General features: G+C 33.5%; 1 protein-coding gene across 4 annotated transcripts; it reads right to left on the reverse strand.

Moving 5' to 3' along the window:
* Positions 1–3,618: 3,618 nt before the first annotated feature.
* On the reverse strand, positions 3,619–18,930 carry LOC110094745 (carbon catabolite repressor protein 4 homolog 3). Of its 4 annotated transcripts, none has more exons than XM_020820056.2 (13): positions 18,589–18,930; positions 17,178–17,341; positions 17,022–17,087; positions 16,895–16,947; positions 16,737–16,818; positions 13,922–14,014; positions 9,094–9,168; positions 8,792–8,824; positions 8,601–8,677; positions 8,343–8,454; positions 8,157–8,242; positions 7,992–8,076; positions 3,619–4,039 (listed from the first exon to the last, which is right to left on the reverse strand). In XM_020820056.2, the coding sequence occupies exons 1-13, from the start codon at positions 18,806–18,808 to the stop codon at positions 3,908–3,910; spliced, it is 1,278 nt and encodes a 425-aa protein (XP_020675715.1). In that variant the 5' UTR covers positions 18,809–18,930; the 3' UTR covers positions 3,619–3,907. The 4 variants fall into 4 exon arrangements, 3 of the variants coding, with proteins under 3 accessions (XP_020675715.1, XP_020675714.1, XP_028551422.1); XM_020820055.2 differs by having other exon boundaries at positions 9,094–9,186; positions 18,589–18,921; XM_028695589.1 differs by having other exon boundaries at positions 9,094–9,186; positions 17,178–17,337; positions 18,589–18,725.
* Between the last annotated feature and the right edge of the window lie 1,997 nt (positions 18,931–20,927).

The raw sequence follows: 20,927 nt of genomic DNA on the forward strand, positions 1-20,927 counted from the left end.
ATAAATTACATAATGTAATATTTAACAATATATAATAACAATAATAATAATAATAATTAGTATTCTATGCCGGATGATTGTATAAATGGACAATAGAATAGCTGAGCTTGTGGTATTGTTAATTTTTCATATAATTTATCTTAAATGTTTTTGAATTAATAGAGCTATGATTTAGGTTTAGGACGGCTTTCTTACTGCTTCTTAAAGTAATTTTTTAGAGCAAAAATTTTAATTTTTATACTAAAAAGCTGCTTTAAGAAACAATAAAAAAGACGTCACAAACGAAATCTTAATATAGTTTTTAAGTGTTTTGCTACTTCAAATACAATACAATTATTCAAAAGCTGCAATATTATAGGTTTTATATTACTCTTAAAGCATAAGATGTAATATTATAAATTGTAAATGGAGTGTAAAAAGAAACAATATGATCTTGAGTGATAGCAAAGTTATGATGTTTATTATTGTTGTGTATCAAAATATTCATGACAATAGAGTAAGTGAATTTATTGCTTTAATATTACATGACGATTTAATACATAAATAAATAAAAGATATGTTGTAAGTGATATTAGAGTTTTTATATAAAATTTTGAAAAAAAATAAGAAATTATAGGGCCTCACTAAGCTGAAATGATTCTAGTAATATTTAGCAATGGTTAAATGAAGTCATTCCTTGGGGGAAGGTATTAATACAATATAGTAAATATATAATGTAAAGAATATGTTACATGTTAAACGAGTCATTTAGCATGGGAGCTATTTTTAAAAGATAATTTGCTTATTTGTTTAACCATACTCTATTGGTGAGGGAAGACCGAAAAGTTAAGCTTAAATCTTAGTTTGAACGTTAAGAGTCACAATTTGTGTAGACGGCACACATTAATCTTACTAGCGATGACGTACCATGGAATTATTAGTGTGGTTTGTGATGAACTTGGTGGGCATTGGTGTGGCTAGGCAACAACAATTAGAGGATCATAGTTAGATAGAGAAGGTCAGGAAGTTTTTTAGTTGGGCGGTGATGAGCGGAAGACTTTAATCAGGTAACACTGGTCTAGTTGAAGATGCTACTCATATGACGATGATCAGATAATCATAGTCAAATGAAGGTGGTTAAAGGGTAATGGTCATACAATGGCAGCTATGCAGTGCTTCAACGGTGGTTGTTAGGAGGTGGTCTAGTTATGGGAGTTCAATGGTCGCCCGATGGTCATAGTTAGGCTCTTATTTGGCGATGGTTCAATGGTGGTGCTCAGGTGGAGCTTTGAAATTCTTCAAGTGTCTTAACTCTTGTAAAACTGTCTTTTTAAAAAGATAAGAATGAGTTTCAATATTAAAAGAGTATAAGTCATGTTTTATTTTATTGTCTTATTTTTTAATGATAATATAATAATAATGTTAAATTAATGAAATGAATGAAAATTTACTTATCAATGGACCTAGCAACATTAACGATATGATTTAAATATGTGCATCATCATTATGAATCATAGTATGGTGTGACAAATTTTCTTTGGATTTTAAGGTAAATAATTATACATTCCATCTTAGAGATGCAATGTATATGAGGCAACTCTTATGTATTTTAAATTCATAACAAGTCTAATCTCCACTTTATTCAAAAGTTTTCTCTTCAGAGATGCAATTATCTGTAGGGGCTTGCTCCTTTAGAAACCCAAGATTCCAATATAAAATAAACCCTATTTTAGTTTGCTAAGATAAGGAAAAAAAATTTTGGACGTAGACTAAAGCTATTCATAGGTTAGTTTCGTATTTAAAATGATAGCTGTATGTGAATATTATCCTTCAGGGTGAATTTCAGATCCCTTATGCCGAATTCGAATATGAAAAAAAAAACTATTTCTTTTCTCAAGTCAATAATACTAGTGTTAGTTTATCTTTCAGAGCAATTAACACTAATTATATAGATTTGATTATAGAAACACTTAATCCAAAATTATTATTCATATCATTTAAATGGCCCACACTCCTTATCACCATTTCGCTTACTTTGTACTATTAATACTTACAATTATGAGGCACCATTTATCAATATTTACATACAAGCATTCATATATACATCCACACGTAGCTCGATCAAGTACAAGGATTTCCACTAGAACTTGGCAAAACACAAGCATTCTCCTTTATTCCATGAATAGGAGGAAAAACCTTTTACACCAGCTTCTCTCCTTAACGGGTAATGGAGACACTCCAACCACCTTCATTAGTAATAAAGTCAATCAGCACTTCTACACTATACAAGAAACTTGCTATTCCAAAAACACAATACCATGTCATTATCTTCCTACCTATAGGCAAGAATCCATCCACTCCTTACAAAATCTACTAGGAAATGAAGATATTCTTCCTAATGTAAAAGCAAGTCAAAACTCTTTTGAACTTTTTTTTTTTTCTTTTTTTATCGACCGCGATGAACGCAGTAACCCTTTTGAGCTTTGGAGATGCTTAATGGCTATCATTTATGGTTATATCTAAACAACCTAGACAAATAAGTAGATTACAAGATGAGTAAAGTAAGCATAATCAAATAATAAGTAAACCAATGGGGATAAGTAAGAATCACCTTATAAAGAGACAAATAAGATTTTTGACCTAATATTCAACACTTGTATTCTTTGTTCTTATCCATTTCAGTAAGTATATAAAAATTAAACCCTCCAAATGATCATATCATTATTGGCATTAATATCATGAGACCATGGGGTATAAGTACCCTTACAATAAAGCTAATTACAAACTAGACTTTAAGTAAGCTTGAGCCTTGAATTTACACTTAAATCTTCTCAAATTTAACCCTTTGGGGCTCATCTCCAAATAACCAAAATATCTAAGCAGATCTAAGTCCCAATATCTTCATTGTCATCTTCAACTGAACTATACTTTTTGCAGAGGCTGAAAAAATGGCTGTTGCTTATAATTTGGTTGCATTACTTGCTGCAAGTATTGCAACATTTACATTTCAGCTTCTGCAGCAATGGATGGTGTTGATAGATAGTTACTATTCGTTTAGTTCATCGCAGAATTTTCTTGAATTTTATGTGAATGTGCACAGTGAAATATATTTCCTGTTGCTTTTGATTTGTATAGCTCAAACTCAGCTCGACAAATAGCTTATAAGCGAAGCATGATGAGCTAACAAGTCAATTTTAAGAGTTAACCTTCATTCAAGTCGTTAGCTTGCGAACTAACACATTTAAAAATTATTACTGTAAAATACAATTTAAAATTATCTAATTGATTCTTTATTTTTTACTTTTCATTTTTTCGTTCTTTTTTATAATTTTACTACATAAACAATTTGAATCATAATCGTTCTCTTTCGTTCTAAATGAGACTTTTTGAGAGCAGTCCAAACTTTCAAAATTAAGCTCAAGCCGAAGGTCGAATTCAATTAATTAATCAAGCTAAAGCTAGTGGTGAATGGAGCTTGGCTCGCATCCTTTACACCCCCCATTTCAATGAACTTTCAAATTTTAGTAAATTCTTTTAATCATCTTAATGAAAGAGAAGACAATCAAATACTAATTAATGACTAGAGCTACTATGGTTCACCACACCACCCCATCTTTCCATTACAATGTATAGCATAAATAGTACAAAATAACTTTCAATTGAAATTTCTCTTTGAAGACAATAAGTTAAATGCCAATAAACCCATGAGGAAAGCATGCAATCATATGTTATAAACTAATGTGTTGGAGTCAAGAGGGTACATTATGAGCCTGTTCAATCCCTTCCCCTCTCTTTCCTACAAAGAATCCTCCATGCACATTGATTCAGTGAATGCTGAACAGCTGAAGGACTATAAAGTTCTCTTTTTTTACCTTCTGCATTCTTCCAATAAAAGTTCATACAGTAAAAGAAGGTAAAAGGACTAAAATTAGCTGTTTAGCTTGAGAAATCTATCCAAAGTTGCTTCGTTTTCTGTTGCTTGGCCCTGGGATTTTAAGTCTGAAGACCTGGTGATGAAGACAAACTCAGAAGCCAAAGGCAAGTGATCACTTCCAATATTCTGCAATTGAAAGGCAACAGAATTCAAACCGAGGTATTAATGAGTTTTTGAAGTACAACAAAGGTTCACAAGTTCTGATGTGTAGCTCAATGTTTAGATGCCGTCAAAATACAAGCTATTAGTTGTATCAATCCAAGGGAGTCCTCTCAAGTTTGTAAATAGAATAACCGAAGGCTCATAAAAATGAAAAATTATTCTGTGCGGATCTGGACGGCGTCTGGAAACCAATCAAAATGTTCCACGTCACTTTTTTGCTTGGTACTAGGTGACGTGGTGCGTTCTTGTTGGTTTCCGGACCGTCCAGTGTCCGCACAGAATAATTTCTCCATAAAAATTGAAGTTTTGCATGAAGTCCCCAGAATTTATGAGAGATTATATTGCAATGGTAAGACAGTTTCAAACAATTGTTGCCTTTTGATCGAACTTATCATCTGGCATAATGAAAGATGTAAACATTTGTTTGATTTTCAGGGTGAGCCTAGGTGTTCCTATTAAGATTGCAACTATGGCATAAGTTATGACAGAAATTCACTAGCTATGTTCAAAAACCAAGTAAAATTTTGAGTGTCTTGTTTGTAATCATATTGAATGTTCTTAACATACCCTACAGTGAGTCAAATTAAAGCACTTAATGTAGCACACGATACTTACAATCACGACACCATCAAGCTCAAAATTCACCATGCTATGCTCGAAAATTCGAGTCTCTTATCGAATGAATGACATTCATATTGTGGAGTCAACATAAAGCACATAACAACTTGTGAGAGAATGTACCCTTCCATCTATTCCAAATGATAGAATATATAACATATTAAGCTTTTTGTGGATTCTTTCTTGATCTGTTAAGCTTGACCTCTTTTAAATAGGGATACTAATGGCTATGAACAGAGGAAATTATTGAGAATAAAAATAAAGCTTCTTTCATGATTAAAAAAAAAAGATTCATGAAGAAGAATAGGAGGAATCATGCCGACATCATTGATTACAACTCAAGTTTCTAATCCCAATTCTTTTTACCATATTTCCACCTCAATCATCTTGCTCCACCATTACTACTAGTTTCACTTGTGTGAATGTTCTGATCCAAATTTCTGCTTGATTCTTATGTGTTGTGCACTTATGATCTCAAATCTCGTCGTTCAAGTTTCTACTAGAAAGGGATTCTTCAATTATCACTGCAGTATGAGTTTGTCATTTTTCTATGCTTCATCATAAGGATTATATATTTGTTTATGTCAGATACTAAGCTCGCAAACCTTATGACATTTTTTATTTTGCATCTGATTTACATTAAACCATGTTACATTATCTTCATAAAAATTCACTAAAACGAGTTGCAATGAATAATTGGAGCAGTTTGGTTAACCTATCTTTTTAAATGGAATCATAAAAACCAATAGGAGGCCAAATAAATAGAGTAAAAGAATTTAAAAACTATTATTCAAGAATAAGGGGATGCTCCTCTTCTGGTAGGTATAACGGAATCAAATTTATAAGCATATATCAAACTTATGGGAGGTTCATGGAAAATGGGCTAGAAAGGCATTGTCAATATTGGAGAGAGAATTTGAATTTATGCCACAAAGATCCACTTGTGAATAGGGCTGCAAGCGAACGCAAGCGAACCAAACGTTCGACAAGCTACTCGTTGTTCGGTTCGATTAAAGCTCGTTTGTGATCGTTTAATTAACTAAACAAACAAACTTGAACAATATTTTAAATACTCGATTCTTAAATAAACAAACTTGATACTGATATTAAATGAACACAAACATGAACACTCACATACTCGGCTCGGCTCAGCTCGTTTGGAGCCCTACTTATGAAGATGATTTTTTTTTTTTGTTAGGGCAATTAATGAAATAAATCTAAAGAGGAAATAAATATCCCATGTAACTTTTATTGATTTTGAGAATGTATATGACTAAGTGCCATTAAAATTAATGTGTTGTGTACTAGGAAATAAATATGATGAAACATTAACTATTAAATGGAAATACCGAGAAGTCTTGGTTTTCATTCAATCTTCAATGAATTTGATTTGAACTTATTTCATGAACCAAGTACCAATGCTTTGAATTCTTCTCTCGTTCCACTCATGAATTTACATCCACCACTTTACTAAATAGTTCTACATATTTTGTTCAAGAAGTAAAATTTTAAATGAAAATATTATGTCCACTACTAAGAGTGAATATTACAAATATCTTATGCATTGGCATGAAATATCTATATGTGATATGTCTTGGATCACAGAATCAGAAAATCTACCTGATAGAAAAGGTTTTACGTTTCGAATAAGGGGATAGTTTGAATAACTGGTTCAAATATCTTTCTCTAATTCCTATGCATTTTAGGCAGCTCTTTAATTGTAATCAAGGTCCTACAACTATAAATTGCAAATCATGGCTAGGATAATGAGCCATATAAAGAATATGTTGTCTTCTCTACTGTTTAGTGTTTATGCTAATTTGGTTGGGTTACTGTTGGTCCATTGTTGGTTATCCATATTTGCTACATTTGACTCTATTTCCTTGAGTTAATGGTTAATTGTTCATTTAACCTGCCGGTTCATTGTTCCCTCCAACCTCTACTTCCATTCCTCTTCCCATTCTATTTCTTCTAATGAACGGAATCTATGCATCTTCTATTTTAATAATTGCAAACTTGTGTCGTCCCTTGCATCTAATTGATCTAGCAGATGGAATTTTCAATAACTTTAAGAATTGGTATGTTAATTGTAAATCATGAATTGTTGTTCTAATACTATAATTGATACAGGGGTATGCTTCTAGTATTGTTGTCAATTTTAGCATTTATTTGAGCTATAAATTGTGTTTTTGGTATTGCAACTACTATCAAAATTTCGACCTTTGGAATTGGAAGCCTGTCGACTTTGGGTCTTTTTGTGTTATAAAAGGGGATATAGGGGCAAGTAAAAGAAACTAATATTTAATGGAATTTCTAGTCAATAAGATGGAAATTCTTTGAGTGTAGCATAAGCATTGATTGACAACTTCAAGGGGAAGCCATCTTCTTGTACTAGTATGATGTATTGATGTTTTATCTAGTGAATCCTTTGCTTGTTACCTTTTTATTTATATATTTTTGTGTTTGTTTTAATATTTCATTAGATTTGAGTAAATAACATAGAATTTAGATTTCTACTTATGGCGTGAATATTTATTGAAGTATATTTTCATATGATCTAAATTTTCTCACAAGATTTCTAATTCAAGATGATTAAATCATCATTTGAGATAAATTTATGTATTTATAATTTCTATCAAATTAGATGAATTTTTGCCTTAAAATTTTGTGGATTGCAAATTTAGGCTTGTTTGTAATAGTGCAATGATTCCACATAAATTATGCTTTAGCTTCTACGTCTTTATTTGTATGTCATTCCTTGTTAAAAGATGAACGAGCAACATGAACTTTGTGTAATTGTATTTATGGTCTGGTGTTAGCTGTTACGAGCTCTCTTGATTCATAATAAGAATATAAAAAATGCAATTGACTAAATACTTTAATGCAATTGACTAGATACTTTGCAGTGAAATCAACTCAAATAACTAGTAAAATAAGTGTCATGCAGTCAGTGTATGAAATTTTATATAATTAAATATAAAGGTTTCCACTCAATCGCGCTCGCCTGCCCTCTACGTTTGCTCGGGTCGCATGTCGGGTCGGGTCCTGATTCAGATTTTTGACCCATTTGTGTAATCGGATTGGGTTCGGGTTGAATCAATCGCAGGAGAGTTAGTTTCAGGTTGGACTTGAACCCAACCCAAAAACCCATTTTGACACCCCTAGACAGCAACAATGAGCTTTGTATAAAGAGTGGCTTCAAATTGCTGATTCTATGAGCAGTAAAGACCATAATGCCTCAGAAAATTTGTGCTTTAAGAAACCAACATTAGATGCTATATAATAATGAATATGTTACCATGCTTGGGAGACCACCCATACTTTTCAATGTAGCAATGGGCAGTGTATCCAGAACCCTAGCTGGTGCAAGTCCTCCTGAATACCTTCAGAAAGACAAGGAAGATTAAACTTCATACATAATAATTCCAAAAATAGCTTAACAATGATATAGAAGCAGGGCAACCATAAATAGTCGACAGTTCCCATAAACTTCGAATGATAGGTAGTAGCTAATGGTTCTCCACACAAATCCCTAGTCCTTCCAGCACCCTGAGAAGTCATAGATTACAATCTTATAAGATCACCAACTTTCAGACAAATATAAAAGGAAAGCTAAATTTCTTTGAAAAAAGAAAGAATCTATCAGTACGCTGATGCGAGCATATGAGCTGTGTAATTTAAAAGGATGTGTAAGTAGCTTGCAGCTTGAATGACCAGTAGCATTTTTCAACTCCTCATCAGTCCACGAATGATTAATCAAGCTGAAATACGTGAGCCATGGTGATGGAACTGTTAAAGAACACCAACAAAACCAATATATCCAACCCAAAGAAGTGACTACACAATCGAACACACTAAAGACGAGATGGAATCATTCATCAGAAAAACTGTATGGATAGTCCATTACCCACAGAAACTATGAAGGGTAGGTTGAAATCTTTCCAGCCCAGACAGGAATTTTCTATCATGTCTGGTGATATTTAACTACAAAAGGAACATTAAAGCACAGAAAAAAATAAAAATAAAAAACATCAACTCATTTAATGGCAAAAATATGAGATGACATATCACAAATTAAAACAGAACTAGCATGTTCACCTCTGATGTTGACAAGAACTCATAAATCGCACTCTGCAAGTGGGAAGATGCAAAATTAGGGCTATTGATATTTTGTGAATAAATGTATCGCTCAATGCAGTGCAAAGATATGTACATCAAAGCTATTAGAACATACTTGAATATAGATGTCACTTAAATTCTGCGATGGTAAGAGGTTAATGCGTTTTGATAATAATCATAACTTTTCTTTACATACTCAAAATTATCCGACATTTGCACTTTAAATAGCATGCAGCACAAGCTACAGAATTATAAGAAACAGAAAGAAAAAAACACCATACTCTCGGGGTGCTGTTGAAATCACCAGCAAGTGCTATTGGTATTCCACCCCATTTCTCTGAAAGAACTTGTGCCTCCTGCAACAGTATGCGGACCTGTGGAAATTGGAAAAAAAAAAATACAAGCAAAAAAGTGTAACAGAATCTAATGGAATATTAGAAAGAACAAAAAACATTTACTTTTAACTAGGAATGATGTACATGGATGAAGCACAAAATCTTGCAAATGCATAAAAAAAGAATGGTGGAAATGCACCTTACATTTTATTTTAACGAAAACCTTACAATTGATCAAGAAATTTGACAAGGATTAAAGAATGGTGAAAGATATTTGGCTGAGCTTCTTCTTGTATCTGATGCTGTAAGAACCGGCAGGCCGGTTCAGCAGAACCGGACCTTATGTTGAAGCAGGGGAGCGGAACCGGGCCAAGCAGCAGACTGAGCAAACGAAATCCAGCAAGTTGAACGGGCGCAGGAGATACGAACAAGATCGGATCACGTAGATAAGTGAGGAAATGCGTGCAGGAGTGAAGACTGCGACTCCTCACATGAGATGATTTAGTTTCGCTTCATCCAATTTAACAAATGAACAAAAGAAACTGAGAAGGCAACAACCACGAGGAAGAAAGAGAAGGAAGGCAATAGAGAGAAGGAGGAAGGAAAGGAGATCGAGTGACAATGAAAGCAAGGAAAAAGGATTAGTCGATCGACAAGCAACGGGCGAATTGGAAAAGTAAGAAAATTTATTTTAATATTTATAAAATTAAATTGTAAAACAAAAGAATTAACTTAGAAAGAAAAATAATAATAACAATAATAAAATTTTAATTATTAAATTATTTATTAAAATTATCTAATTACAAATTTTTAGATATTATTAAGGAAGTTTAATCTAAAATTTATATTTTGAATATAATTTAGAAAATACTAAAATTGAAAATTTTATTAGTCAATTATAATGTATATATATTTTAAGTATGTACTTACATATTAATTAAAGAGAACATAATTAAATCGTGTATGAGATTTTAAAAATTAAATAAGGAATATATTAAATTTTTATTATGTTAAATCATAAATTAGACTTAGAAAAATAAATGCTTTATGCAACAACAACAACAACAACAACATCAAGCCTTTGTCCCACTACGTGAGGTCGGCTACATTTGGTTCCATAGTTTTAAAGTATGGCACATTAACTTAATTCCTCTATAATTCGCACACTCATGTACATCACTTTATTCTTAAAAATAGGAATTAATACACTCATTCTCCACTGATCTGACATCTTTTTAGTCTTCAAAATAGTATTAAAAAGTTTAGTAAGCCAAGAAATTCCTTTATCACCTAAGCATTTCCACATCTCTATTGGAATATCATCAGGTCCAACAGCTTCTCCACACTTCATTTTCTTTAAAGCATCTCTAATTTCGATTTTACTTATACGCCGATAAAAACAAAAATCTTTCTTTTCATTTAGGGTGATAAAGTCGCTAAAGTCAATCATATTTTCACATTCTTCATTAAAAAGTTTAAAAAAATACCTCATCCACCTTTGTTGAATATCATCTTCTAAGAAAATTACTTTTTGATCTTCATCATTAATACCCTTCACTTGAACTAAATTCTTACTACTCATATCTCTTTGTTTGGCTAATTTATACATATATCTTTCTCCCTTCTTTAGTATCTAATCTATTATATAAATCATTAAAAGATAAGCCCTTTGCATCGCAAATAGCTTTACTAGATTCCTTACGAGCCTCTTTACAGCTTTTCCAATTATCAGAATTTTTATATCTAAACTAATTTTTATAACAAATCTTCTTATTTTTCATCTTTTTTTGCACATTTGGATTCCACCAACTATTTTTAGTATTAGGAGATTTTTCCTTCAAAACTCTAAGCATATCTTTTACAATATTCTTAATATCACAGGTCACTTTTTCCCACATAATATCGGCAACCTCATGCACAGACAAAATGTTAAGATCTAAAATCTTACTCTCAAAAATACTTTTGTTAAAATTCTTTAAATGCCCTCATCTAATCCTAGAAAATCATTTTACTTTATTTTTTATTTTTTATTTTTTGGTCATTTATCGTAAAGTCCAAAACTAATATACTTTCGTTTTTCTATATGAATTATCTTCAACTCATATGTTTCCAATGCCAATAAAAAGTAACCCATCCAATGGTATTTAGCATCCAGAAAACTGCCAAATAAAATGCGTCCCAAGCAGAAATATCACAAGTACCGCCACGCCCGGGGCCGTCGCAAGGAAAACTATAACCGAAATCCTTTTTATCTGGCATTAACTTGGAACCACGCGCATCTAAAGCACCTTTTACTAAAATCAATGTAGTCGTATGTAAACCCAGAGCAATAGCATGATGAACCAAGAAATATACTTTCATTTTTCTATATGAATTGTCTTTAACTCATAAAGCATTCATTTAAAAATAAATGCTTTATGAGTTAAAGATAATTCATATGGAAAAATGAAAGTATATTTAATTAAATGATCAGAGCGAGAAGGTAATTAAATATAAAAAGTTTATTTTAGAAATTAATAATAATTAAATAATAAATTGGAAGATTAGTGATAATTGACACATTAATAATAAAGAATAAAAATTTCATAAAAAGTAAATTTTAAATACAATAATAAAGACAATAATATTTAAATATATATGTATATATAGAGAGAATGAATATTTTAAAAATTCAATTCTGCTTAGTGAATTAACTAATTAATTAGAGAGAGTTTGAGCAATTATTAATTCAAATTTTAATAATAAAATATTTATATAGGTGCCAGGCTGACGATAGCAAAGTGATAATTAAGGTGGATTATCGTGGCATCAGATTATAAGGTGAGTACTCATGTATTTTAATTATAGTAATTATTTTGTTCTCTCTTAAATTAAATGCATTGAAAGATAGTGGTCTATGCTTATTAAGTTTTATTGCAATCTAGATTATGATTTGTCATTTTTATTCCAATGATTGATCATATTGAAAGAAATAAAAATTAATATGTTATGATTTACACTTTTCGAAGAAAGTAAATGAATAATATATGAATGAAATGGTCTAGATATATATGCTTGCATGTGCATGTTGATGTTGACTGATGGAGCACATCCCTTATGTTACTGGCTGTGACGCAATATACCAGTGCACGTAAATAAAGATGGTTAAGGAAAAGAAAGAGAAAATTGAAAAGGAATAATTTCATTGATACTATTTTAAACGGTGGCTTTTGTGACGGTTGTATTATTTATGAGAATGAATAAACATATGATATATGCATAAGTGCATAACATTAGAAGTCTTGAAATGAAATGATTAAATATAATTTATTTATATTTTGAAATGATCATGCATATTATTCATAATGCCTTGGGTTATTATAATTTAAAAGCATGATTTATTCAGAGAGTTCTTTTATGACTCATTCCTAAATTTATAAATGAACAGGTATTATTCAAAGTTTAAAATGAGTAGAAAAGATAAAAATGTGTACCGTAGGTGAGGTGCTCCAAGTGAAAGGTACTTATATCTTTTATTTTAAATAATTTTGAGGATTTAGTGTCTCTTTCAATTTATTAGTGATAGATTTAGCAAATAAAAATTTAATCAATCGTCTGACCGTCTGTTCCAACCTTTTTAATTCGAGTATCTAGGCCGAGTCATGACAGATGCTATGTTCCCCTCTACTTCCTATGTCTCTACCCTTATTTCTAGCGAGGATTGGATTTTTCCTCAAATCTGCCCCTTACTGTTATAAATGGCGACGGACAACGATGGCGACCAGCGGGTGGTCGAAAGTAGGTGGTAGGCAGCAGCAACGGGGCGGAGGTGGCAATGGCTAGCAGGAAATGGTCAGGGTGGCCGGCGGGCTGCTATGGTGGTTGTGGCGCGGAGGGCTGCGGGTGGCGGCAGCGAGTGGCGGTCAAGCAAGCTTGTGGTGTAAACGGTTTTCACTCAAAATCAGAGAAGTTTGCTTTACACTCAAAATAAACTACTTCACTTTACATTACATTTACTATACTTTGCATCATTTTGTATTCCAAGCAAACAAAAAAATTTATAAAACCCCTACATTTGGAATACTTTACACCCTAAAATAATCCAACCAAAGAAAAAGTTCAATGCAAATATGTTACTTCTTCACACAAACTAAGAGCTTGAGGATCACAAGATTACAAATCTAAATGTGCTTCAGAATTCTTTGATCTTAACACTAAATAATCTGCATGTAAGATACTCTTTTTTCCATTAATTGAATTAACTCCTTTTTTTTTTTAAGTTTCTTGGAAAAAAATAGAGGGGTGCCCTTGTCCATACTCAACGTGAGGGTCCTTTTACCTTTTAATTAATAAGTTAAAACTATTTCTCCATCGATTTGTAGGCAAAGGAGTGCTTTAGATAGAAGAATCCCAAGGCCATACACATGGATGTAGGCCGGTTCAAGTTGAAAAACTTAAAATCATTATGAAGTTATGATTTTTCCTTTTTCACAATATTTATTATGTGTTCCATGATTATTTATTTGTTTCTACATGATATTAAGAGAATGTGATTTGCATTTACCCCTGCTCCGTGCGAGCCCGGAAAAAAAAAAAGAAAAACAAGATGCAGATGAAAAAGAATACAATTAAGTCAAAAAGGGTAGAAATACATAAATAAAAACTAAAGAGCTTTATTATTATAATGAAATATAGAACTGATTTGCTAGGAATTGTATCAATCTTTTTATCAGAACCAAAGGGAATATCCACAAATAAGTCTTTCAACCTGAACTACATGACTAAAAAAAATTACCTGTCCTAACTTGATATCTCCCCGCTTTGGATTAAAAAGGATATGGATATTACCAATGACTACCCTTCTTGAATCAATTTTCTGCTTACCTGTCTACAACAACACAGGATTGAACTAAATGTGATTATTCTGCTTAAATATAAAGGGCAAGAAATACTAAGCCTCTAAAATTCATGTCAAGTGCAAATGACAACATTTTTGCAAGCATAAAAGTAAATTTTGAATCTTCTCCATAAGTTAATTTTACAGGGAAAAAAAAAACTATGGACTATATTGCATTGTTGTGTTATGTAGAGGTGCATTATGCTAGTGATGAGTAAACTGAATAATTTTTTGGAAAAAACTGTCATGGCACCAATATGCGTGACTAAATAATTGAAATAAACATTATTATAATATCTTAAACTAATTATAAATAATAAATGAATTAAAAATGAATTTATTTACTAAATAGAACAATTAAATTTCATGAAAGTGCTTTTTTGAAAAGCCATCCAAAGGTCCATTTGGGGCAATCATTTACTAGTTTGCTTTCAAGAAGCTGCCACTGTTCTATTTGGCTACAACTTTTTTGCTTCCTAGCAAAAATTTTTATGGTGAAAAACATATTTTTACAACTAGATCTGTAAGAGTGTGATAGCTATAAGATGAAAGTTGTCTGACTTTTTCAAAAGAAAAAAAACTATAATAACTGTTTTAAAAAATATATTTTCCCCTCAGCCATTGGACAACTACTTTTAGCAACTGTTGCAACCACCCTAACTGAATCCTAAACAAGGATTCCAATAGTAATATGAAAGTTGTATTTCAGTTTTCATATAGCTAAATTATTTTCTCATGACAAAAAATCAAATGCCTTAAAATTGCTTAAGTTGTTCAAGGAAGCAAAAACGAAAAAACAAAAAAATATTATTAAAAGGACCCTAGACAGTTCTATTCAAGGATAAGCGAGTCTGCTTTAAATAATATTTTGTTTTCCTATAAAACAGCCACAGAAAAATTCAATGAAATATAACACCCTAGTTACATAGTATGTAAATTAAGACAGCAAATTGGCACGATATGGTGTTAAAGACCAAAGTAAAGTCAAAATAAGAAACTGAAGCTAGAAATAAGGGAAGAAAGTAAAATTATAGGAATCAAGGTAAGGGTTATAATGCTATATAGAACAGAATAACCATAACCCAAGATCTTCTACAAAGTGGGCCTCGAATTTGAATTTTATTCGCAACTAAAAAAAATATCAGTTAGATACTCATTTCATCAGTGGAAGAACTTAAAATTATCTTTCCAGTCAAAGGACCAACAACATTGTCATTAGCTATATCAACATTATTTTGAGTGTGCTTCATGAATCCAATTCCTATACTAATGGCAGTTAAAATATGCATTTAGAATTAATACTAGTTTAGCTAAATTCTCAAAATGAGCACCAAAGGGGCATGAATACAAAGACATTCAACTTGACAAATACATATATTCACATCAGATAGTAAGCTTGTCTTATTAGTGTAGTTCTTTCTAGGTTATCATGTCATAACTTCCATCAAATTTTCTTATCAGCATCTAATTTTATTTGGAGTTGGCTTAATTTATCATTCTTCACCGATGATTATTCGTAAATGCATTTTTGTGGAGTATAATTTAGCAGTATTTGACAGTAAGAACTAGGTTTTAAAAGTTTACTTGATAAAGCAAAGAAGTGATTTTCTATTTAAAAATATCAGTGTTAGCTGCTAAAATATGTTTGATTAATTCAAGAAAACAAAGCATTCGCTAGATTATGTACATTTATCCAAGTTATTAATTATCTATTTGAACTGAAATCTCTAAAATAATCAACAATAACTATGAGATTACAACTAATTGAATAGAAAGGCAAAGATAATTTCAAGTTTTGGCTCACTTACGAAAAAAAATAGATGTTATTAATAATAACATATTCACCCAAAAGTCATGGGATGCACAATGATTAATATCAGGTAAAGTTTCCACTGGCAATATATGCCACAGATAATGTTTCAACATGCAAGACATGCCGGTTTCATCATCATTATGTATAAATTATGATGTACTTAACAGATAAAAATGGAACTTGGACGAACTTGTAGTATTTAATTATGTTGTAGTTAATCATTCATTTATTGGACTCAACGTTGGAGCTCTGGCAGTTAAGAATCAATCTGTTGAGCAATATCTCAAGCCCAATTGATCATAACGCAATCAATCATTAAGTGAAAATATATTGCATTTACTGTAAACTAATTAATTGTTTATAATTCTTTTAGTTAACAAGAGTAGGTACCACTAATTTCATTAATTAAAGCTGACAACTTAAGAGCATTTGCTTCAATATCCATGAAGCCGAAGTGTGCAGCTTATGATAAAGACACATTGCTTTATTGGGGCAGGTACCACGAGTTTATATATATCCCACTGACAAGGCCATCTACAAAGCACTACAATATATCTGAATCACGTCTTCCTTATGTTTAAGGAATCTCATCCTTGGATGGTATAAAAAGAATAATTTGATTAGATGAATTGAATATGTATGGTGGATTCAATCCACTGCCTTAGTATGTTCTAAAAAACATTTATTTGAAAAATGTTTCAGCTAAAGCTTACAAGATCTCAAAGAGATCTAACAAAGACATCAATTGACATTTTCAACTGTATGTATAATGTCTATTTAAAATAAAATTATTTTCACAAGGGACCCGATCGCTCAGTTAAATATATGAAAAAGAAATGAACATTGAACAGATAAAAATTCTTCCACAACATGCTTGGTGCTAGGCACATCCATATTTACCTCAAAAACAAGCAGTTGAGCTACATTATCACGAAGACCAAGAGATTTGAACTCAATTTCACGCCCCTCAAGTAAGCGAAACCTGAAAAGCAATTTGAAGCTCTAATTCTCAGCTACGAAAGGCACAGCAAACAAGATTATAGAATCATAAGGGATACCTTCTACTTTTCCAAAATATAGCACATCCATCCTTGGCATCTCCGGTGCGGCGCTACAAATATTTCATGCCCATTCCATAAATTACAGACACAAGTCAAATCCAACTCCAGCTAAGAAATGCACTACCTTGTATCTACCAATATATCCATCCTTCTTCATGTTAGTCTCAAGTTCATAATATCTATCCACTTCCTGAAATAATGCAGCATGTGCAGCCAAGAACAATTAAATCCCAGAAAAATAGGACCATAAAGAACAGATGGAGTTTAGAAATATGCTTGCCTGCAGGCATACTATATCAGCCTTCCATCTTCTAATTTCCTCACAAATGAGCCGTTTCCTTGACTCCCATTGCATAGCATCAAAAGGAACATTCATATAAAGGTCAGGATGTTCCAAAGAATTATTGACACCCAGGATGTTATAAGACATCAGCATGAACCTATCTGTCAATAAATCATTGAGTGCGGGAGTGAACATTTGAACAATAAATGGTGAGCCAATTACTCAAAACATGTATAATTAATTTATTAGCCCCAACAAAGAAAGCCTTGTTCTACTCCGTCACCAATGCTAGTACAAAAAACTACCAACCCTCACCTTTTTTTTCTTAGGGCATCTCCAACCGAAAATCTCATTTTCACTCCAAAATGCAAAAACTCAAAAATGTCGTGATTCATCTCCAATCGAACTCCATTTAAGCGCTTATGCGAAGGTAACTGTCTTCTCTTCTTTCGCGTGTTTCTTTGGCAAATCAGGTTGAGACAAAAAAATCACATAGGCGAATAGTGCAACACCAATATTGACGTCGCACTGTTCACTCGCAAGCAAATAGCGAAAGATTTGACGTTCGGCTGGAGCGACCGAACGACGTCATACGCATGTTTGGCATTCGGTTGGAGATGCCCCTACTCAATGCTTTCACATAAAGTTCTCCAAAACAAGGCAAAATCAGTATTTGACTGCATCCAAGTCGGCCTTATTGGAAAGTTGTTAAAACCATATATCATCCTCTAACATTTCCATCATTAATCTCATTAAAAGATTGTTAGTGACAACTTTTTTGTTCTGTTGAATGAGTAATTTTAGATTATCATCAACTTTTCCTGCCTGAAAATACCCTATTTAATTCAAGCAGATCCAGATGAACTCCTCAGTCCAAATTTTCATGACTAACAATCGTAAAGATCGAAACTTTCTATCTTTGTAATAAAAACATAATAAAAGCTCCTTTAAAGACCACAGTCTTAATTTTATTGCTAAAGAAAACCTTTTGGGGCTATTGGGGAAAAGTTAGGCATAATATCTGCCGACTAAAAGAGTTGAAGTTGAACCACAGCAAACCTACGTTTTCATTTGAGACTGCTTATAATTTTTTGCTTATTGCTTTCTAAATAAATTTTTAATAATATATACTTTGTGAGATATAGCTTATATTCAGTTATTCCAAAAATAGCTTATTTTTTAAACAAAATTTAGGAAAAAAACTGATAAAAACTATCAAATTTTCTCATCCAACGGCTCTTGACATTTTTCTTGGCTGTTATTCCTATAGAAAAAGGGATATAAAAGCCACCATCTCCAAATTCCGCATAAGCCAGCTAACATGTCAATTGGTTGAATTCCAAGCAATCGCCTTTGTATAAAACTAAACGCCAAGTACACTAACCCAAAGAATCAACTAAGATTTTACCTTCTCCGGAATCAAGCAAGGCGGAGCAGTTCTCAGCTTCGAGCCAACGGCGGTAGGTCAGCGGACGACGCCTCTTTGGATTATACCAGTGACGATCCCTGGGCTCAACGGAGTCCCCATCACTAGCAAGTTCGCATCGAGTAGTCCGTTTCCGGCAACGGACAGCCGCCGTCGAAAACAACGTTGAGCCGCCGCCAAGACAGTAGGCGTCACAACCCATCGCTGCAGAGCGGAAGGATCGTCGAGCTCGTGCCGGCGCAAAGATAGTCACGGGCAGGCCGGCCCGCCCATTCTGATTGATCTGATCTAACAATTAATTAAATTTGAGGAAAATTTTGAAATCTGATAGAAGTTGACCTAACTAGGTTTTCCCCGATTGCGTAATCCATTGAACTTAGATGCAAACAAGACCGGATTCAGAATTTGTGTTAGGATCAAAATCCAAATTCAAGACAAAATATTTGAGCCAATTATTGAGTCGATCGGGTTCGGGTAAACCATGGCATTTTCTTGATTGAAACGGCCTAAGTTTTATTTGGGATAGCTTTTGATCTTTATTTTTTTTCGTTGCTTTCAAAAAAAAATTGTATTAAAAATTTGTTATAGAAAATTGTATGAAACGAAGTCATAGACCCATGCTTATTTGACTCACCAAACTCACAAGCCTAGGCCTATCGAGAAGTTGGGTTTAAATCGGGTTAGTCACTCATCATTAGAGGTGCTAATGAGTCGAGTCGAGCTTAAAAGATGAGCTCGAGCTCAGTTCCTGAAAACAAAAATGAGCCCGCTAACAACTCATAAGATCTTGATAAAAGCAAACAAGAAGGCAAGAAGGTTTGCCGTACGAGAAGAAGAAATTGAGCTATTACATGAAAAGAAGAAGTTGATTTATTTCTTCTTGGGAACTACTGCAATTTTATTATTGCAAGGTTTCTTGTCAGCTTTTTTAAATGTTAGTTGTAGTAGAAAAAAAGTTATATTTTTAAGTAAAAAATCTCTACTAATTATGGGTGTCAAAATTTGACACGACCTAAAATCCGACTCGAACCTGACCTGAAAAATTTTGTGGTTTGGGTCAATCAATTTGACATACGGGTCGGGTACGGGATTAGTAATTCGACACGATTAAAAATCCGGGTCGGGATTTGACCCGAAAAATCGAAAACGACCTGGAAAGTCGCTCACCAAGTCACCTACTAGTTTGCCTTGATGGCCCGACCGTCGTCGCTTGCCTGCTTGCTGCCTTAATCTCATCGAGTACGTCTCCATTAGTTGTTGCGATGAAGGAAGCTGATGTGGATTTGGCCACTGCCTTCCAGCATGTGGCCTCAGCCTGTCTCCGTCTTTGTCGACTTTGGTACGAACTTGATCTGAAAAATTTTGGGGTTTGGGTCAATCAGTTTGACATACGGGTCGGGTACGGGATCAGTAATCCGACACAATTAAAAATTCGGGACGGGTCTGGGTTTGACCCGAAAAATCGAAAACGACCTGGAAAGTCGCTCACCAAGTCACCTACTAGTTTGCCTTGATGGCCCGACCGTCGTCGCTTGCCTGCTTGCTGCCTTAATCTCATCGAGTACGTCTCCATTAGTTGTTGCGATGAAGGAAGCTGATGTGGATTTGGCCACTGCCTTCCAGCATGTGGCCTCAGCCTGTCTCCGTCTTTGTCGACTTTGGTACGTGACTGAAGCGAGCAACGCCGACGGGATTCGGCGAGGACAAAGTGGGCGCAAGCGAAGGTGAAGTTAGAGAGGGATAGAGAGGAGATGAGAGAGAGATGGCCACATCGGAAAGCGACAAGGAGGCTTCTGTCGTCGTAATAGTAGACACAAGGCTCGACCTCATCGCTCACCGCGTCGCCTGTCGTCGCACTCACCCATGTTTGAATCAAAATTGGTACGTGAGTCGGGTTGGGTCAACCCAGTAACCTGCACAGGTCGGGTCCAGTTGAAATACCTAACTCATTTAGACCCGGGTCAATTTAGGTTAGACCTGAGCCTGACCCGCCAACCAATTTTGACACCCCTAGGCATATTCAAGTTGAAACTTATCGAAATTAAATTTGGGATCATCTGAATTCCAATTTCAACAAACTTATAGTCAAATTGAACATCTCAAAGAGACAAACCAAACAACACCAAAATTGGTCCAACCCAAGCCCAAATGGGTCCAAATCGGGGGCCCGGACCACATTTGGAAGGGTTAAAGCATTATTTGGATACTGAAATGATTTCCAAATATGGCATGCTTATAGTCAAATCGAGCGTCTCGGCGAGACGAATCCAACGAGCCCAAGATCTCTGAATTCCGACACTGTTAAGGCACTTAAACAGTTG

The sequence above is a fragment of the Dendrobium catenatum genome, unplaced genomic scaffold (genome assembly GCF_001605985.2).
Source record: "Dendrobium catenatum unplaced genomic scaffold, ASM160598v2 fragScaff_scaffold_659, whole genome shotgun sequence".
In the NCBI taxonomy this organism is placed as follows: domain Eukaryota; kingdom Viridiplantae; phylum Streptophyta; class Magnoliopsida; order Asparagales; family Orchidaceae; genus Dendrobium; species Dendrobium catenatum.